The sequence below is a fragment of the Monopterus albus genome, unplaced genomic scaffold (genome assembly GCF_001952655.1).
Source record: "Monopterus albus unplaced genomic scaffold, M_albus_1.0 scaffold98.1, whole genome shotgun sequence".
NCBI classification, from domain to species: Eukaryota; Metazoa; Chordata; class Actinopteri; order Synbranchiformes; family Synbranchidae; genus Monopterus; species Monopterus albus.
The window spans coordinates 3,744,533-3,760,916 of record NW_018127978.1 but is presented as its reverse complement, the minus strand read 5'-3'; the positions used below and the strand labels follow the sequence as shown (position 1 = coordinate 3,760,916).

General features: G+C 40.3%; 1 protein-coding gene across 1 annotated transcript in view; it reads left to right on the top strand.

The window, feature by feature from the left end:
- Positions 1–16,384, top strand: part of lama5 (laminin, alpha 5) — a 124,594-nt gene that overhangs the window by 46,311 nt on the left and 61,899 nt on the right. The window contains exons 7-8 of the mRNA XM_020609069.1: positions 11,252–11,367; positions 16,210–16,328. Of these exons, the coding sequence (XP_020464725.1) occupies positions 11,252–11,367; positions 16,210–16,328 (235 nt within the window). The remainder of the gene's footprint in view (positions 1–11,251; positions 11,368–16,209; positions 16,329–16,384) is intronic.

The following is a 16,384-nucleotide window of genomic DNA, read 5'->3' as shown; positions in this document are numbered from 1 at the left end:
CCACATTACACATTCTCACACATTTAAACACACTCAATTTCAGACACACAAAGGTTTCACTTACTCTTGGTTGTAGTTTGCTGCCAGTGCTGTGTGTCAGGGACAGCACATTTCCACTTCAAGTAAGATATGAGATTTGTTACACAGGCCAAGACCTAGTTTCAATTCTTCAGTAGCAAATGAAAATTTTATGTCTACAAACTCAGCAAGTGTAGTCTCAGTGATTAGTGATCAGTATAAAGAGAAACATCCACTGAACATGATCTTTATAGTGCTGTCAAAATTGGCCAAAAATGATGTTTGATTATTTGCTCTAAAAACAAAACACATGGGTTCAAACCATTCAATTATCTGTTTTTACACAGAGAAAAAACTAATACAAGGAGAGGCATAACTGCTTGTATATTTAATTCAAAATGAACACATCTTTTAAAACATCTACACGTAACAAAATACACAGTTAGGTTACAGTATAGAGAACAGGCATTCAATGCTCTGGACTAGCTGTGCTGTGATAAACAATTATCTTTCCTTAACACAAAACAGGAAATAATAGTCAAACTACTGAGGATCTGCAGTGCATAAAGCTTCTGTCTCTAGTGCTAGAGTCATAGGCATTAAATCCATAGTGAGTCTCATAGGGGAAAAACAAACACACACAGGGGCTTGTATTCCAACTTTAGTTCAAGGTTTATTGAGCAATCCCAGAAGTACTGTATCTCTGAATGAGGCTATCCAAGCTGAGTGCAGATCACTCTCTGCAGCCGAGCTGTGAACTAATTACCACACAGTTGTTGAATTATCTGGTCATTTCATTTTTAATCAGTGACACTGATGATATGACTCTCATGCAGTGCCTTGAGTGCAAGGCAAACAGTCACTGTAGTGCTGCTTTTTTCCACTGCTGACTTTTTTAACTATTCAATTATGTAATCTAATTTCAAATATTCTTTGACAGCCCTACTTAACACACAATATAAAGTCAACAAATTGGACTAAGGTGAAGGGTAAAACTGCACTCACTATGTGATGTTTGACCAGATTATCTATCTGAGAATGGTGAAAGAAGATGTGGTAAAATTTTGATGAGCTGAATACAGAAAACAGGGCTTAAAAACACACAGACAGATAGGCACAACATTTCCAAAGACACAAAACATGACCATACCAAAAATGTTATTTTTTGGCCATGGTGTTTCCTTCTTAAACATCACTTAGATAATAGAAACATGGAGCTGTGTGTGTAAATGTCCAGGTAATTATAGGTTTCTCATGAGAAATGGAACTGGGCAGTTATTAACTTAATAATATGTGGGAGTGATTGTGAATCATAATACACATTGTATGATTTGGAGGGTTTTGAAATAAGCCATCATTACTCTGTCAAATCCATAGTGAGTCTCATAGGGGAAAAACAAACACACACAGGGGCATGAGCAGTCACATGTTTGGTTAGTTGTTTTCTGTCTGTCTTGTTTTATTTGCAAGTACGCACACAACACGCTCACACATGCTCCTATTATGTGTCACTAATTTCTCTCTGTTACACACATACAGATAATCACATACAATAACACGCTGGTCCAGGCTTGTTGAAGTTATCTGGAGACAGTTCATTGTAAAACTGATGATGTCTCTTTCCATGTTGTTGCAGATGAGCAACAATAAAGTGGAAAGTTAAGAGGAAAGGAGGGACTTCAGATGGAGGAAAGGGAGATAGTCAGATATGATGTAGATAGGAGGAAAAAATGCCGCTGGTTCGAGGTGTTTCTACTGCGACCCCGACACGGGAGATGTTTAATCTGTGATTTCACTGACAGTGGATACGTAGACACAGGCGACTCTGTTTTTGGTTATTAACCTGGGAATCAGGTTGTGTAAAGTGGTTGTGCGAGGATGAGGAAAAACGGTGGCATCACTGCTATAAAAATTGTCTTTTACAGATTTTTTTATTTCAGAAAAACAAGATTTTGCTAATTTTTAGGTTTACAGCTAAAGATCATTTTCTCTGCTGGTTGTTTTTTCTGTAAAAATGCATCATGACTTCCTGTAGCCCAAGGTGACATCTTTGATATTTTATTTTGCCAAATCAGTCATCCAGAATCCAACGATATTCAGTTTTGTGTTATAGATTACAAAGAAAACCATGAAATCTGCACATTTGAGAAGCTGGAACCAGCAAATGTTTGGCATTCTAATATACACACAGATGGAAATACCAAAAATATATACTGTCCATACATGTCAGAGGACATAGTAGGGTTGATGATCTCCTGATAATTTAACAATACTGCTAGTTTATGTCATGGTCTTAAGTTTTAATTATTTTAGCACTGTTTATGAGAAATCTTTTTTTTTTCTTAGTTCGGAATAAGACATGACTGTAAAAACTACAGTACCCATGAGCCTCAGCTACAGTACCCATGAGCCTCAGCTGTTGTTGCATTTGGGAAGGAATTAGTTTAACACACGAATCAGAGCTGTAGCAAATTCAAAACAATTTGTCATTGCAAGTAAATAAAATAAATAAACACCACAACATACTGTAGCTGCCGGATTCATCTAGAACTGAAATCATTGTAACACATTTTTTACCTAGTTTCTACAAAGGTAAATTGGGTGTCTTGTACTTTTTTACCTTTATTTATTGAGGTAGGTCAAAATAACTTCACTTTTTTCTAGTCTTCATGTTTAACTTTAGACTGGAGACAATGTCAGCAGTTTAACATAACATATACAATACAACAACTGTAAAGTTGGATGTATACACAGAGTGAAAGTGAAGCACAGTAAATTACTCAAATATTAGACACCTCAACACAAAATCTGTTTCTGCTGTTGGAACCTAATGAGTGGTACACCATTATTTCCCCAGGGCATCAATACCGACAAACACCTTCAGGGTTTTTAATATAGTATCCACTCACGTCAGTATTTAATGCCCAGAGCAAGAGGTTGTAGTACATAAAGGGAGAAAGTCCACGGTGGGAGGTGGAAGGTGGGTCAGACAAAACATTGAACTTTCCCACAGAAGAGGGATGTTTGTCTGGTCTGTAATGAAGTGTTTTAACCCAAGCCACGATATTTTTCTAAACCTAACCATGTAGTTTTGGTGCCTAAACATAACCACATTGTTTTGGTGTACTGACAGTGGGCTCACACTGGTCTGTGGAGAAAACCACAAGCATCTTATGAGACATGAAATGTACTTGATAAAATGTCAGGAGAACATGCTGGTGCTTCCTGTAGTTGTCCCCTGGCATAACCTCAGGCTGGTGTTGACTGTTCTGCTTCATTTTTCCCACTGTATATTTACCTGTGTTGGTCTCTGGTTAGATGAGGGCAGGGCTGTGCACACACACAGCTGAGCAATAGATCTCATCTCATCTCATTTTCAATACCGCTTAATCCCGAACGGGGTTACGGGCGGTGCTGGTGGTGGGAGGCAGGGCTGTGTTTTAGGGGCCTTAAAAAGACCAGGTATTCTGGGTATATAGTACATTGATAAAAGATCCACATGGATAGAATGGTAAGAAGAAAAATGGGAGCGAAGGAATCAAAAATATGAAAGGGAGACCCATTAAAGAGATGTGGTATACTGTTGGCAGTGAAATACAAAGAGATGGAAAAATAAAAGACCACATGCTTTTCATCCAGTTGAACAGAGAGACCAGTTGAAAAACTCAAAGACAACATTGAAACAGAAGAAAGATCTTGCATTCCACAGTCATCAGTCATACTTTGTGTTTTACATGTGCCTAAAACCTGGATAGAAATGGGTCATGTCTTAATGTCTTGGCAGTATTCCTGGTTACCACACATAGATAGAAGATAGATAGATAGAAATACTTTATTAATCCCAATCTGGGAAATTGCATTGTTTCAGCAGCGGTTCACACTCAATATCAAGCACACATACCAATAAATAGAATAGATAACTTACATACTTGTCTTATGTTCGGTAGTCCTTTCATTAGACAACTGCATGTGAAATCCATCCATCCATCCATTATATATACCGCTTATCCTGAATAGGGTCACGGGGGGCTGGAGACAGTCCCAGCTGACACTGGGCAAGAGGCGGGGTCCACCCTGGACAGATTCTCCAGTCCAACAACCACACACTCAGACTCACTCCTCCAGGCAATTTAGAGTCACCAGTCAACCTAAGCTGCATGTCTTTGGACTGTGGAAGGAAGCCGGAGTACATGGGGAGAACTCACGCATGTGAAATCTCAGCATGATCTTGTTCGTCAGTTGAAGATTTGGCATCTTACAGTGTGTGAACAAATTGGAGTTGTAGTTTATATTTTCATTCTTCCCATAAAGTTTTCCAGTTGTTTTTAGAGTAGATCAGGTTGTATGATGACAATCAATCATGCCTAGCCTCACCAACACAGGTGTAGTGCTGCCGGAACAATGCTCTGCCATTTATTTTTCCTCCAACAGAGGAGAAACAATAGGCCTATTTGCATAATGTGGTTGAAATTCATAATACTGCATTATTGAAGATCCAATTATCAGTAAAGTGTATGTCCTGCAAAATGGAATGATCCATGTTGTGGTATTAAAATTTAAGCTGTGACTGATTCACAATGTCAAACAATGTGAGCTCATATGCACAACTGGCTCCTGTGAGTGTTTGTGTGTTTTGTTCAACCGCATATATGACGACATGGATGGGTCACAGTGATACAGTTTAGTGTTGACTACATACTCCATTTACAAAAGACAAGTGGCAGAAGGAAACTCAGATCATCCAGACTGACAAACTAGAGCATAATCCCCAGGAGGAGCCATGGAGACAAACATCAGAGGTGTCGATTAGCAGCAGTAGCAGACTTTACATTTAACTTAAGTGATTCTGGGATTTAAACAGACTGTTTTATCTGGAAGTGATCAGCTGTAGGCCTGTATGACACAAGCAGGGCACAGGATGGCCAAACTTTGGCACATGCTGACCAGCTGTGAGCCCCGTACACAGCTGATCACTGTTGCTGGTTGACATGTAAACCAAAATGAAGCAGGAGGAGCTCGGTGAACAATCAGTATGTTTGGAGTTGGTTTAACACTGGAGCAGAGAGCATCTATTTTCTCATAGATTTAGGAGGCATTTGATGACTGGTCATGATGGGGGGGGGGGGGGACCTTGAAACATGGACCTTGAAACAAGCCTCAACTTAACCGTGCCTGTGCAACCCAACTGCATTTATTAATCTGGTAATCATAGCATCATGTTTTCTAAGAATAACTTCAAGATGCTCTTTGCAAATTACATTTTTTTTAACCATAGTTTTTTTATATATATTACTTTCATGTCTACCTACTGTACACTGTAAGCAAGCAGTACTCCAGGACACTCACTCTTCCTCATGATGCAGTCTGTGTTTTGTAGCATTTAAACTGAAAACTGTTGCACTTCAGTTAGTCATGATATCAATGCAGCTGTAGGCTGAATCATTCACTCACCTTCTGCCTTATACACAGACCTCTAGTGAGCTGGTCTGCTGTCATTTATAACACACCTGCTGGATATAACAAGTACAGGGGCGATGTAAGTTTTCAAGCCAAGCATGAGCTCACTGCTCTGCATTCCTTGACTCTAAGTGCTTCTCTAGCTGCTTGACAGGGTCAGGAGGGGTGAATTTGAAATCATCATCCTGTTTTCCTATCAAACACCTGCCTGCATAAAACAAGTGTAAATATATCTACAGTACATTCAGCCCTAACAATAACCATATGACTCAACTGATGATTTTTTTTTTAACCTTTATTTGTCCAGTTTTAAGAATGCTTGGAACTTTTTGATAAATACTGAATATAAACCTCATGGAAACAGGATCATTCCAGAGGCTGCTCCATTCTTCTGACTGTTTAAAATACCAGAATTCCTCCTGAATCACATATTTATATCCACTGTGTTATCTTAACAATAATTGTTTAAATGCTAGGTATAAAGCAGGGATTATATTTCAGGAGTAATTTAAACAATTTGAAAAGCTTAATCTCATAGTGATTGCTTTTTCCATTAGGTTAATTATACTTATGTGTGAAACACAAATATGAGTCACAAATTAAGCACTGTTTATCTCCTGAAGCCAAACAGCTGTATCTAAAGGTGAAAACCCATCCATGTCTATTCTCTTTATATTTTTTTCGATGAAGCAGCAGGCTCATTTCACTTGAAGTCATTTTTATTTGTATAGCGCCAAATCATAACAAAAGTCGTCTCAGGACACTATAAAGTAAGGTCTAGACCTTACTGTTATTATTATTATTATAGAGGAAAACTTAACAACTCCCCCTTGAGCAGCACTTGGCGACAGTGGGGAGGAAAAACTCCCTTTAATAGAAGAAACCTCCGACAGACCCCGGCTCTTGGTGCGCGGCCTTCTGCCTCGACCGGTTGGGGTGAGTGGATAGAGGAGAGAGAAAAGAAGAAAAGCAACAAGACACAACAAACAATCAAACACTGGTCAGGTCGATGTTGGTGACTGCTCATCAGAGACATAGAGCTCCAGAGTCAGGGCTACCTGCAGAAAGGTACAGGGAGAAAATGAGGACACCCTACGGGAGAGAGGAGACACAAAGTTAGTGACATGTAATGGTGGCATATAGAAGCATGGAGAGAGAGGAAAGGAGAGGGGAGGGAAGGAGAGAAACTCAGAGCATCATGGGGCCCCCCAACAGTCTAGGCCTATAGCAGCATAACTAAGGGAAGGATCAGGGTCACCTGATCCAGCCCTAACTATAAGATTTATCAAAAAGGAAAGTCTTAAGTCTAATCTTAAAGGTAGAGAGGGTGTCCGCCTCCCGAACTGAGACTGGGAGTTGGTTCCATAGCAGAGGAGCTTGATAGCTAAAGGCTCTGCCTCCCATTCTGCTTCTGTGGACTCTAGGAACCACAAGTAAACCTGCACTCTGAGAGCGAAGTGCTCTGTTGGGATGACAAGGCTCTATGAGGTCTTTAAGATACGATGGATCCTTGTCATTAAGGGCTTTGTATGTTAGGGGAAGGATTTTAAATTCTATTCTGGATTTTACAAGGAGCCAGTGGAGAGAAGCTACTATGGGAGAGATATGATTTCTCTTGCTAGTTCCTCTCAGTACTCTGGCTGCAGCATTTTGGATTTTATCATACTATATCATAAAGCAAAACCATTGTTACAGCATCTGTGTACTTGTAATGTCAGAAAAAGAAATTCAGCTTTATGACTTTTTGAACAGGTTAAATATGCTTCAGTCAGGAAGCCGTTGGTCCACAGCTAGCATTCGTAACCAGGAAGCAGTGAATTTGGGTGGAAACCCTCCATTGAAAGTGATTTCCTTGAACACGGCTGATTGCCAGGGAGGAAAGGAAAGAGGGATTGAGAGCCAGAGAGTTACAGGATGCATGAGAGACCATGTGAATTAAAGTATGTGTGTATGGCCTTGTTTATATATACTTGTAGGGATGGAACACTGCTTTGGGAGGCCAGATATCACTTGTGGGGAATGGATACTGGGCCCCACGACTAATTTGTTGACTTTTACAGTAAGTGTCGGCTTTGGTCAAGGTTAGGTGAAGGGTCAAGGTTATACAAGTAGAGGTTCTGGGTAAGGTTAGGGTAAGTATCCTGGAAATGAATGTAACTCTTATGTATGAACCCTATAAGTGACAAAAACAAGGATGTGTGAGTGTTTGTGTGTGTGTGAGAGAGAGAGAGAGAGAGACTAAATGAGTGGATTGTGATACGGTAAAGGTGAAAGCTGGAAACCTAATCATCCTGTTGAAACAATACACAGACGTCTTATCAGAACACATCAGAGCACAGTAACACTCAAGTAGAAAGTTATTTTAATATACTGCGTGTTAAGGTTTTTGGCCTTTAAAGAATTGAATACATTACACCAAACCCAAAAGCATGAGAACTACCTAAACTACATGTCTGCATGTGTTAGATTTTGCCTTGGACACTGATTTCCAAAATAGCAGTCATGCTTTCTAAATTGTAAACCTGAAAGTCAGTAGAACATACTGTATAGCCCCATTTCCACCACCTGGTACAGGCTCAACTTGACTCGAATCGCCTTATTTGTTTTTCCATCAGTCAGATGTTTGGGATAGTACCTCGTGCTATTTTAGGTTCCAAGCAAGCTGATGCAATACCAAATGGTGACATGTAAACACAGCAGAACACAAATTCGTCAGATAAATTCATCACTACTATGCAGCCACTGATGATCATAACATTATCTGCCAATTCTCTCTCATGAGTGTTATAGAGGGTAACATTTATGGTGATGGATTCCTTGAGCCTGTTACTATGTAATATAACTGCTATATTAGGTGAACCACCCCATTGTACATCTTATCACATAGCCCGCAGGTTACTGAATGTGATAATATGAGCACAAGGGCTACAGTTATGTCTGCTAAGTAGAGCTAGCGAGCTGATACGTTAGCAGGTCATCACTTCTATGAAAACATCAGAGCAAATTTGTAATTGGCATTACTTGGATAGACTGACCACATGTTTGAAAACTAGATGATGATTTTCTTGCCTGGAAAACTATCAGAACCTAATAAAATGGCATAATAACAGTCCTAAGATGAAAATTATAACAGCCTTGAACCTGCTGTGCCACTGTGGGTCAGTGACTTCACAGAAGGTTCCTGCAGTGTCGCTGTGACAACCAGCGACACTACATGGGGACTATCTGCCTCAAACGGTTGGGGTGATCGGATAGAGCAGAGAGAAAAGAAAAGAAAAACAACAAGATACAACAACAAACAATATACACACTACGGGAGAGAGGAGACACACAGTTATTGACATGTACTGGTGGCAAATAGAGGCATGGAGAGAGGGGGGAGGGGAGGAGAGAAGCTCAGGGTCACCTGAGACAGCCCTAACTATAAGCTTTATCAAAAAGGAAAGTCTTAAAGGTAATCTAATTTTAATTGAGAAAGTCCATATTTGAACTGGCATAATGCAGACATAGTAACTTCTCCAGCCTTAAAACAATTCTCTCTAATGTTACAGAAACGAGGCATTAACACACATGCAACATGTGCTTTTTAAAACATTAGTCCCACTGAGTAGTGGAAACATCACTACCTTTCAAGTAGCTCCAAGGTCGGTAAATCCAACAGGTGGTGGCTGCTTTCTCCCCCACACGACCACATACAGTCCCAAAGTAGTGAAATGAATTCCAACAGGTAGAGTAGCACCGACAATAACATCGTGGGTTGTTAATCGACTTGTTAACCAGAAACGCATCACATGCAGCAGACACACTGGCTTCAAGCAGTCAAAACAAACAGGTACTGTGCTCTGGAGGAATCCAGTGTTGATGAGCTGATCAGTCACTGCCACGAGGGCTTCACAGGCGGCTGCTTGTAAGTTAGACCTGGTCAAGTAAAACAGCGAGTCCCTGTACAGGAACCTCAGGCCCTGTATTTTCCTCCACATCCTCTGGTCACAGTGCAGCAGCAGGAGTGAAAATATATCCACAAAACAGGGTGCAGTCAAAAAATTCCACTTTTAAAATGGTACCGGTGGATGTCAGGCAACTTCACATGAATGTACAACTGCCTGGAGATTATGACAATTCAAGGACATCTTAAACCATCACTAAGACTTAATTTTGTTAGAAAAAAAAGTATCATGAGCGAGAGTTTGTGAGACGTGTATAAAGTGAGTTGCTTCTCCATAGAAATACTAGAACATACGTACACCTCATTTTTTGAGCTTTAGGTTATGTCTAAGATGATAATTCACCATTGCAACACTGTAGATAAGTCAGAAAACAAGGAAAAGCATGTCATGAGCTCTTTAAGAATAACTTTTGATGCATCTCCACTATTGAAGCCTAGTGCGCAGTACACTCTCGTACTTCCTTTAATCATCACCAAGCATAGCCTCCAAGGTTGATGTGGACTGTCCTGCTTTGTTTTTCTGCTGTATTTTCTCTCTGTTTAGAGGAGGAAGGGGCTGCTCCTCTCACACACAGTCAGTTGTGTGTTTACACATTGTACTTGTAATGCTAATGCTTGTGGTGTGAATACGGACAGTTAACCAATCACCAGCGACTGCTCTGCACACATGCATCTTCCCCTGCACAGTCCTGGTACTACAATACTACTGTACCTCCTAAGAGGTGCTGGAATTTAGCTCCCAGAACACACCTCCAAAGCAGGTGCACTATAGTGGAAACAAGCGCAGAACCCGTGACAAATGTTTTTCTGCATGACGCGTTTCGGGGTGGGTTCCTAAGATGGAAAAACCCTTTTAGTGTTTTAGTTAGTGTTTCAACCTCTTAAACAAACAGATAACTCTAAAAGCAGAAGCAACATTTAGGGCTTACCTTATCCTTTGAAGATCAGGTTCAATTTGTTTCCCCCTCTACAGCTTCTTATTTTATGCACATTCCGCCTTTGTCATAACAAGATGCATCTACAGGAGTTTTGAAAAGTAGGATGAAGGACTACAGGGGCGCATTTTCAGCAAAAGTAAAGACAAAAATAAAACTTTAACTCATTTTTTGTGCACATACAATTTTTATCTATACTTCCAGTTACAGGCTAAGTCATCATGGGTACAAATGAGTTTTTTTTTTTTTTATTTTCTTAGCAAACAGTTGTTGAAAGGATTTAAATCAAACAGTTACGAAAGGACAGGAATAACATTTGTTAGCTGATGTTTTTTTCTCCTTTTGACCTCACTTTGCACTCAAGTGGCTCTAGTTCTCTGTGTTTGTCTTTCTCTTACTTGTTAAGAGGACTCAGAGAAATGGGGGAATAGCATTAAGGGGGTTTGTTCTCTTCCCCTGCTGTTTTTCAGCCACACTTCGCAGGCCTCAGGTTTACAGACTAATCCGATTAGAAGCCGGGGTGAAGCAGTCGGCTGCAGATGAAGAAGAAAGATGAACTCTTTAATTGTTTTGGGCTCCACTTCTCTCTCTTCCTCTCTCTTTCACACGCACACACACACACACACACACACACACACACACACACACACAGCTGTGCAGAAACAAAAGGCTGAAATATCCTGTGATGTCTCAGGCCATTGTATTTTAGGTAAAACATCATTTGAACTTTTCTTAGTTCACATTCCTCTCTTATGATGCTACTGCGTGTGTGTGACAGTGAAGTGTTATATTGAGAGGTAGAGTCAAAGTTAGACTTAGGTTAGGTGGCATCACTATATCATTTGAGACTTTATTTGTTGTTTTCTTTTTTACACAATAATCCTGTTTGTTGCAGGTTACAGTGCGACTGCCAGCACAACACCTGTGGTGTGTCCTGTGACCAGTGTTGCCCTGGATACAACCAGTTACCATGGAAACCAGCCAATACCTATAGCGCCAATGAGTGTGAACGTGAGTACAGCGTCACACTAGGCACACATATAGATGTTCCCATGCATACACACACACACACACACACACACACACACACACACACACACACACACACATACACCCTTGCTGTTATCACTTACAGGGTCCCTACATAGACTTACCTTCATTTCCAGGAGACTTACCCTAACCTTAACCAGAACTGCCACTTGACTAACCTTGACCCTTACCCTAATACTTAACCAAAGCCTACATGTTCTAACCTGACACACTGACAATTTTTGTAAAATTCAGTGAATTACTTGCAGGGCCTAGCCTCCATTTCCCGCAAAGCTGTGTGCCTAGTTATATATGATTTTTGTGTATTAGTGATGTGCTGGATATACGCTTACTCCAAAAAGAATTAATAGTTGCCTTCCAAAACAGAAATGATTTTCACATGAAAAGTCAGTTCTTCAGTCAGCAATGGTGCATTAATTACATTTATTAAAATATTACAATTACTATGTATATAAAAATATTATTATACTAATAAAAGTGTTACTTTCACCGTAACTGTCAATAAAAAGTAGACATCAGGTTTCGTACATTTATGGAACTCAGTTCTGTGATGATAATCATTTGCAGAACAAGTTTAATTACTTCTATTCTCCTTTCATATTTCTGTTTTTACAAACTCCCAATTATTTTTAATGTGAAGATAATGTTTTATCTGCTTTTTCCATTCATGTTTCCTGATACATACTCTATGGCTCTTAAAAATACACAAAGTGAACTCAAGATTTCTGAATACAGTATGGATGGAGACAGATAAAGAGAGAGTAATTAATTAATCTCCAAAAGGACATTCTGGTGTTACACTAGGAAAAACAAGTAAATTAAGTAAATTTACCAAGTAGGTTTAAATGCCATATAATATATAAATACATTGAATAAAATAAAAATAAAGGAGAAAAGGAGCCTGAAGAGTAATATAGACTAACAGTGGAAATCTGGTAGGGCACTGCTAGTGTGTGCATTTATTTTCTCTGGTGACAAACTGAAAGAACGTTGACAGTGTTGCAGAAAGTGAAATGTGGTTGAAATCTCCTGAAATGATTATGAAAGCATTTGGACATTAAAGATGTCCCATACAACACTGATAATGGCACATATGAACACCTTCTGCACGCAATATGGACACATCCTCGTGGCTAGCAGCTCGGTGTCTGGGTTACAGGGACACGCCACAATAGTTTTTTCTAAGCCTAACCAAGTAGTTTGTGTGACAAAATGTAATGAATCTGTGACTGTTTCATAGTTTTCACTGCTGTTTATGACACTCTTCATGACTGGAGTTTTGGTATGCTAACCTTCATGTTCATGGCCGTTGTCATGCTGAAGAACATCTCTAAAACTTGCTGGTACAACATACTGTTAATGTTGGCAAAGTTGTTGCAACGCTGCCCACCAACATAGGAGCACTATGGAAACTCTCCTATGGGTCATGTGAGAGGGAAGGGACAAATGACCTACAGTGAGGAACAGAAGTATTTGAACACCCTGCGATTTTGCAAGTTCTCCCATTTTGCAAGTTCTCCCACTTAGAAATCATGGAGGGGTCTGAAATTCACATTGTAGGTTCATTCCCACTCTGAGAGACAGAATTAAAAAAAAATTTCAGGAAATCACATTGTATGATTTTTAAAGAATTTATTTGTCTTGCACTGCTGAACATAAGTATTTGAACACCTGAGAAAATCAGTGTTAATATTTGGTACAGAAACCTTTGTTTGCAATTACAGAGGTCAAACGTTTCCTGTAGTTCTTGGCCAGGTTTGCACACACTGCAACAGGGGTTTTGGCCCACTCCTCCACACAGATCATGGAGTTTAAGCTCCCTCCAAAGATGTTCTATTGGATTGAGGTCTGGAGACGCTAGGCCATTCCAGAACCTTGATATGCTTCTTACGGAGCCACTCCTTGGTTATCCTGGCTGTGTGCTTTGGGTCGTTGTCATGTTGGAAGACCCAGCCACAACCCATCTTCAATGCTCTGACTGAGGGAAGGAGGTTGTTGCTCAAAATCTCACAATAAATGGCCCCATTCATCCTCTCCTTAATGCAGTGCAGACCTCCTGTCCCTTTCACAGAAAAGCACCCCCAAAGCATGATGTTACCACCCCCATGCTTCACAGTAGGGATGGTGTTCTTGGGATGCAACTCATCCTTCTTTTTCCTCCAAACACGACAAGTGAAGTTTAGACCAAAAAGTTCTACTTTGGTCTCATCTGACCACATGACTTTCTCCCATGCCTCCTCTGGATCATCCAGATGGTCTTTGGCAAACTTCAGACGGGCCTGGACATGTGATGACTTGAGCAGGGGAACCTTCCGTGCAATGCATGATTTGAAACCATGACGGCGTAGTGTTCTACCGACAGTGACCTTTGAAACTGTGGTCCCAGCTCTCTTCATGTCATTGACCAGCTCCTCCCTTGTAGTTCTGGGCTGATTCCTCACCTTTCTTATCATCAGTGATACCCCACGAGGTGAGATCTTGCATGGCGCCCCAGTCCGAGGGAGACTGACAGTCGCCTTTAGCCTCTTCCATTTTCTAACTATTGCTCCAACAGTTGATCTATTTTCACCAAGCTGCTTGGCAATTGCCCCGTAGCCCTTTCCAGCCTTGTGGAGGACCACAATTTTGTCTCTGGTGTCTTTTGACAGCTCTTTGGTCTTGCCCATGGTAGTAGTTGGCGTCTGACTGACGGTGGGGTGGACAGGTGTCTTTAAAGAGCTCAGACAGGTGCTACTAATTTAGATTAATGAGTGGAGTAGAGGTGGACTTTTTCAAGGCACAGTAACAGGTCTTTGAGAGCCAGAATTCTTGCTGTTTCTCAGGTGTTCAAATACTTATGTTCAGCAGTGCTAGACAAATAAATTCTTTAAAAATCATACAATGTGATTTCCTGAAATTTTTTTTAAATTCTGTCTCTCAGAGTGGGAATGCACCTACAATGTCAATTTCAGACCCCTCCATGATTTCTAAGTGGGAGAACTTGCAAAATCACAGGGTGTTCAAATACTTCTGTTCCTCACTGTATATGAGTCTTCTACCATAGGTTGGAGGACTTGTTGCATGTTTCCTATAACCTTAGAAGGGAGAAAAAGGTTTATACTTTCTCTTCCTCACCTTTTGTTTCAGATTACCCACTGAAAGCTTTGGTTACGCCCTTAGACAATCACTGTGACTGTTTCCTGTTGGGGTGAATGTGGTTCTATTTACATGTGGGTCATGTGTTATCAAAGCTGCAGTTATATTTAACAAGCAACACAATATCAGAGTACGAATAGGGTAAGTAAAGGTCAACATGATATCAGCCAGACTATAGACAGTGGTATGTAGGCACTTGCAGTACTGCAGTGTTACTTCCAGTATTTAATTTCTCCTGCAGCCACAGTGAGACCACAGTGGATTAGAATCTGTATTAGGATTTTTCACCCCAGATATACAATATAGACTAAGCTCTACAAATTAATTATATTTGGACTATATAAAGATACTAGCACAGAAGTACAGGAGATATCCCCAGGGTCATATCTGAGCCTTTCTAAACACTGATGAAAGAAACAGCCTGTGATAAAATATTTGATCTGACAGAGATGAAAGGGCAGCTCTGGGAGCAGGACTTTGTCTGTCCACAAGATGAACCATTCTGTTCTGCTCTGTAGATCACAAAGGTTTTTTTAGATTTTTGTGTGTGTGTGTGTGTGTGTGTGTGTGTGTGTGTGTGTGTGTGGTTATTTCAAGAAAATAAGTCAGATGTGGCCAAGATCTGAGAAAACCACTCCCCACTATCAGACTGGAGCCAGAGCCAGAGTAGTGCTGGTTTATTCAGCTGGCACCTTTCAGGTGCTGAGGGTCAGATAAGAACACAAAGCTCTATTAGGGTTTCACTGACTCAGTATGCAGTGTAAAGCTTGGTCTGACATTTGTGCATACTGTTTGTACTCCTTAAGTATGCAGATATGTTGTGTTTATCTTATAATAAACTGAGACAGGTATGGACTTATGAGTACATGTACAATGCTAAGGTCAAGTTTGGGCCGTTGACTTCCAGTCCTATTTATTCATACAGGATAATCAAAGAGAAAGACATCAGCTACACAAATGTGAAGTCATTTTCTTGTCATCCTTACTGGTCACCACAGACAACAAGACTCTAGGCAGTCATATGCCTCCTCAACAATTTGTCCAGTAGTTAGTTTACGCTTTCTGTACTTCTTGCCCGGTGCATTTTGGGATAGGCACCAGCCTCTCACCATCATGAAACAGCATGAGCAGTTTTAGAAGAAGTGGGGAAAGATTGATATTTAAGCTTTGATTAATTGAATTTTCAGATTTATAGGAGTGATTGTATTAATTTGTTTCTGTAGCACCTCAAAGTACATGATGTCCTCTGAGTTTTTACATATGTACAGGGGGACGGTTCTTTGATAGACTAGTGGTTAGGGCCATAGTTCTGAATGTTAGTTACATAGATAAACACTGCTGTACTTAAAAATAACTGACTTTCTCATCTGCTTTCCTCTCAGATTTTCTGTCATGTTTCCTGTGGTCATTCTCATTATTCCCCTTGCTCTCATTTCTCTTCTTTTCTCCTGGCTGGTGGCAGTTTTTACCTCTCAGGTGAACATCATTACAGAAAGCAGTGCTGCCTGGGTTTGTGAGCATTTTTGCAACTGTGAATTTGTGTGTTTTGTTAATTGCATTACTTATGGAACGATCCAAGAGGTTGGATACTGTTTAGTTAATAATGTCATATAAAAGATTATTTACTTTTTATTTCCTTCACCTAGTTCACTTTTGTATTTGTTTTAGCATGTAATTGCCACCGCCATTCGTTTGACTGTTATTACGACCCTGAAGTTGATCGGAGGAGAGGCAGCATCGATGTCCATGGACACCACAGAGGAGGAGGGGTCTGCCTCAACTGTCAGGTAACTAGAGTAACACTCTGATCTGTTGTACTTCTCTAATGCTGCCTTAAATAATC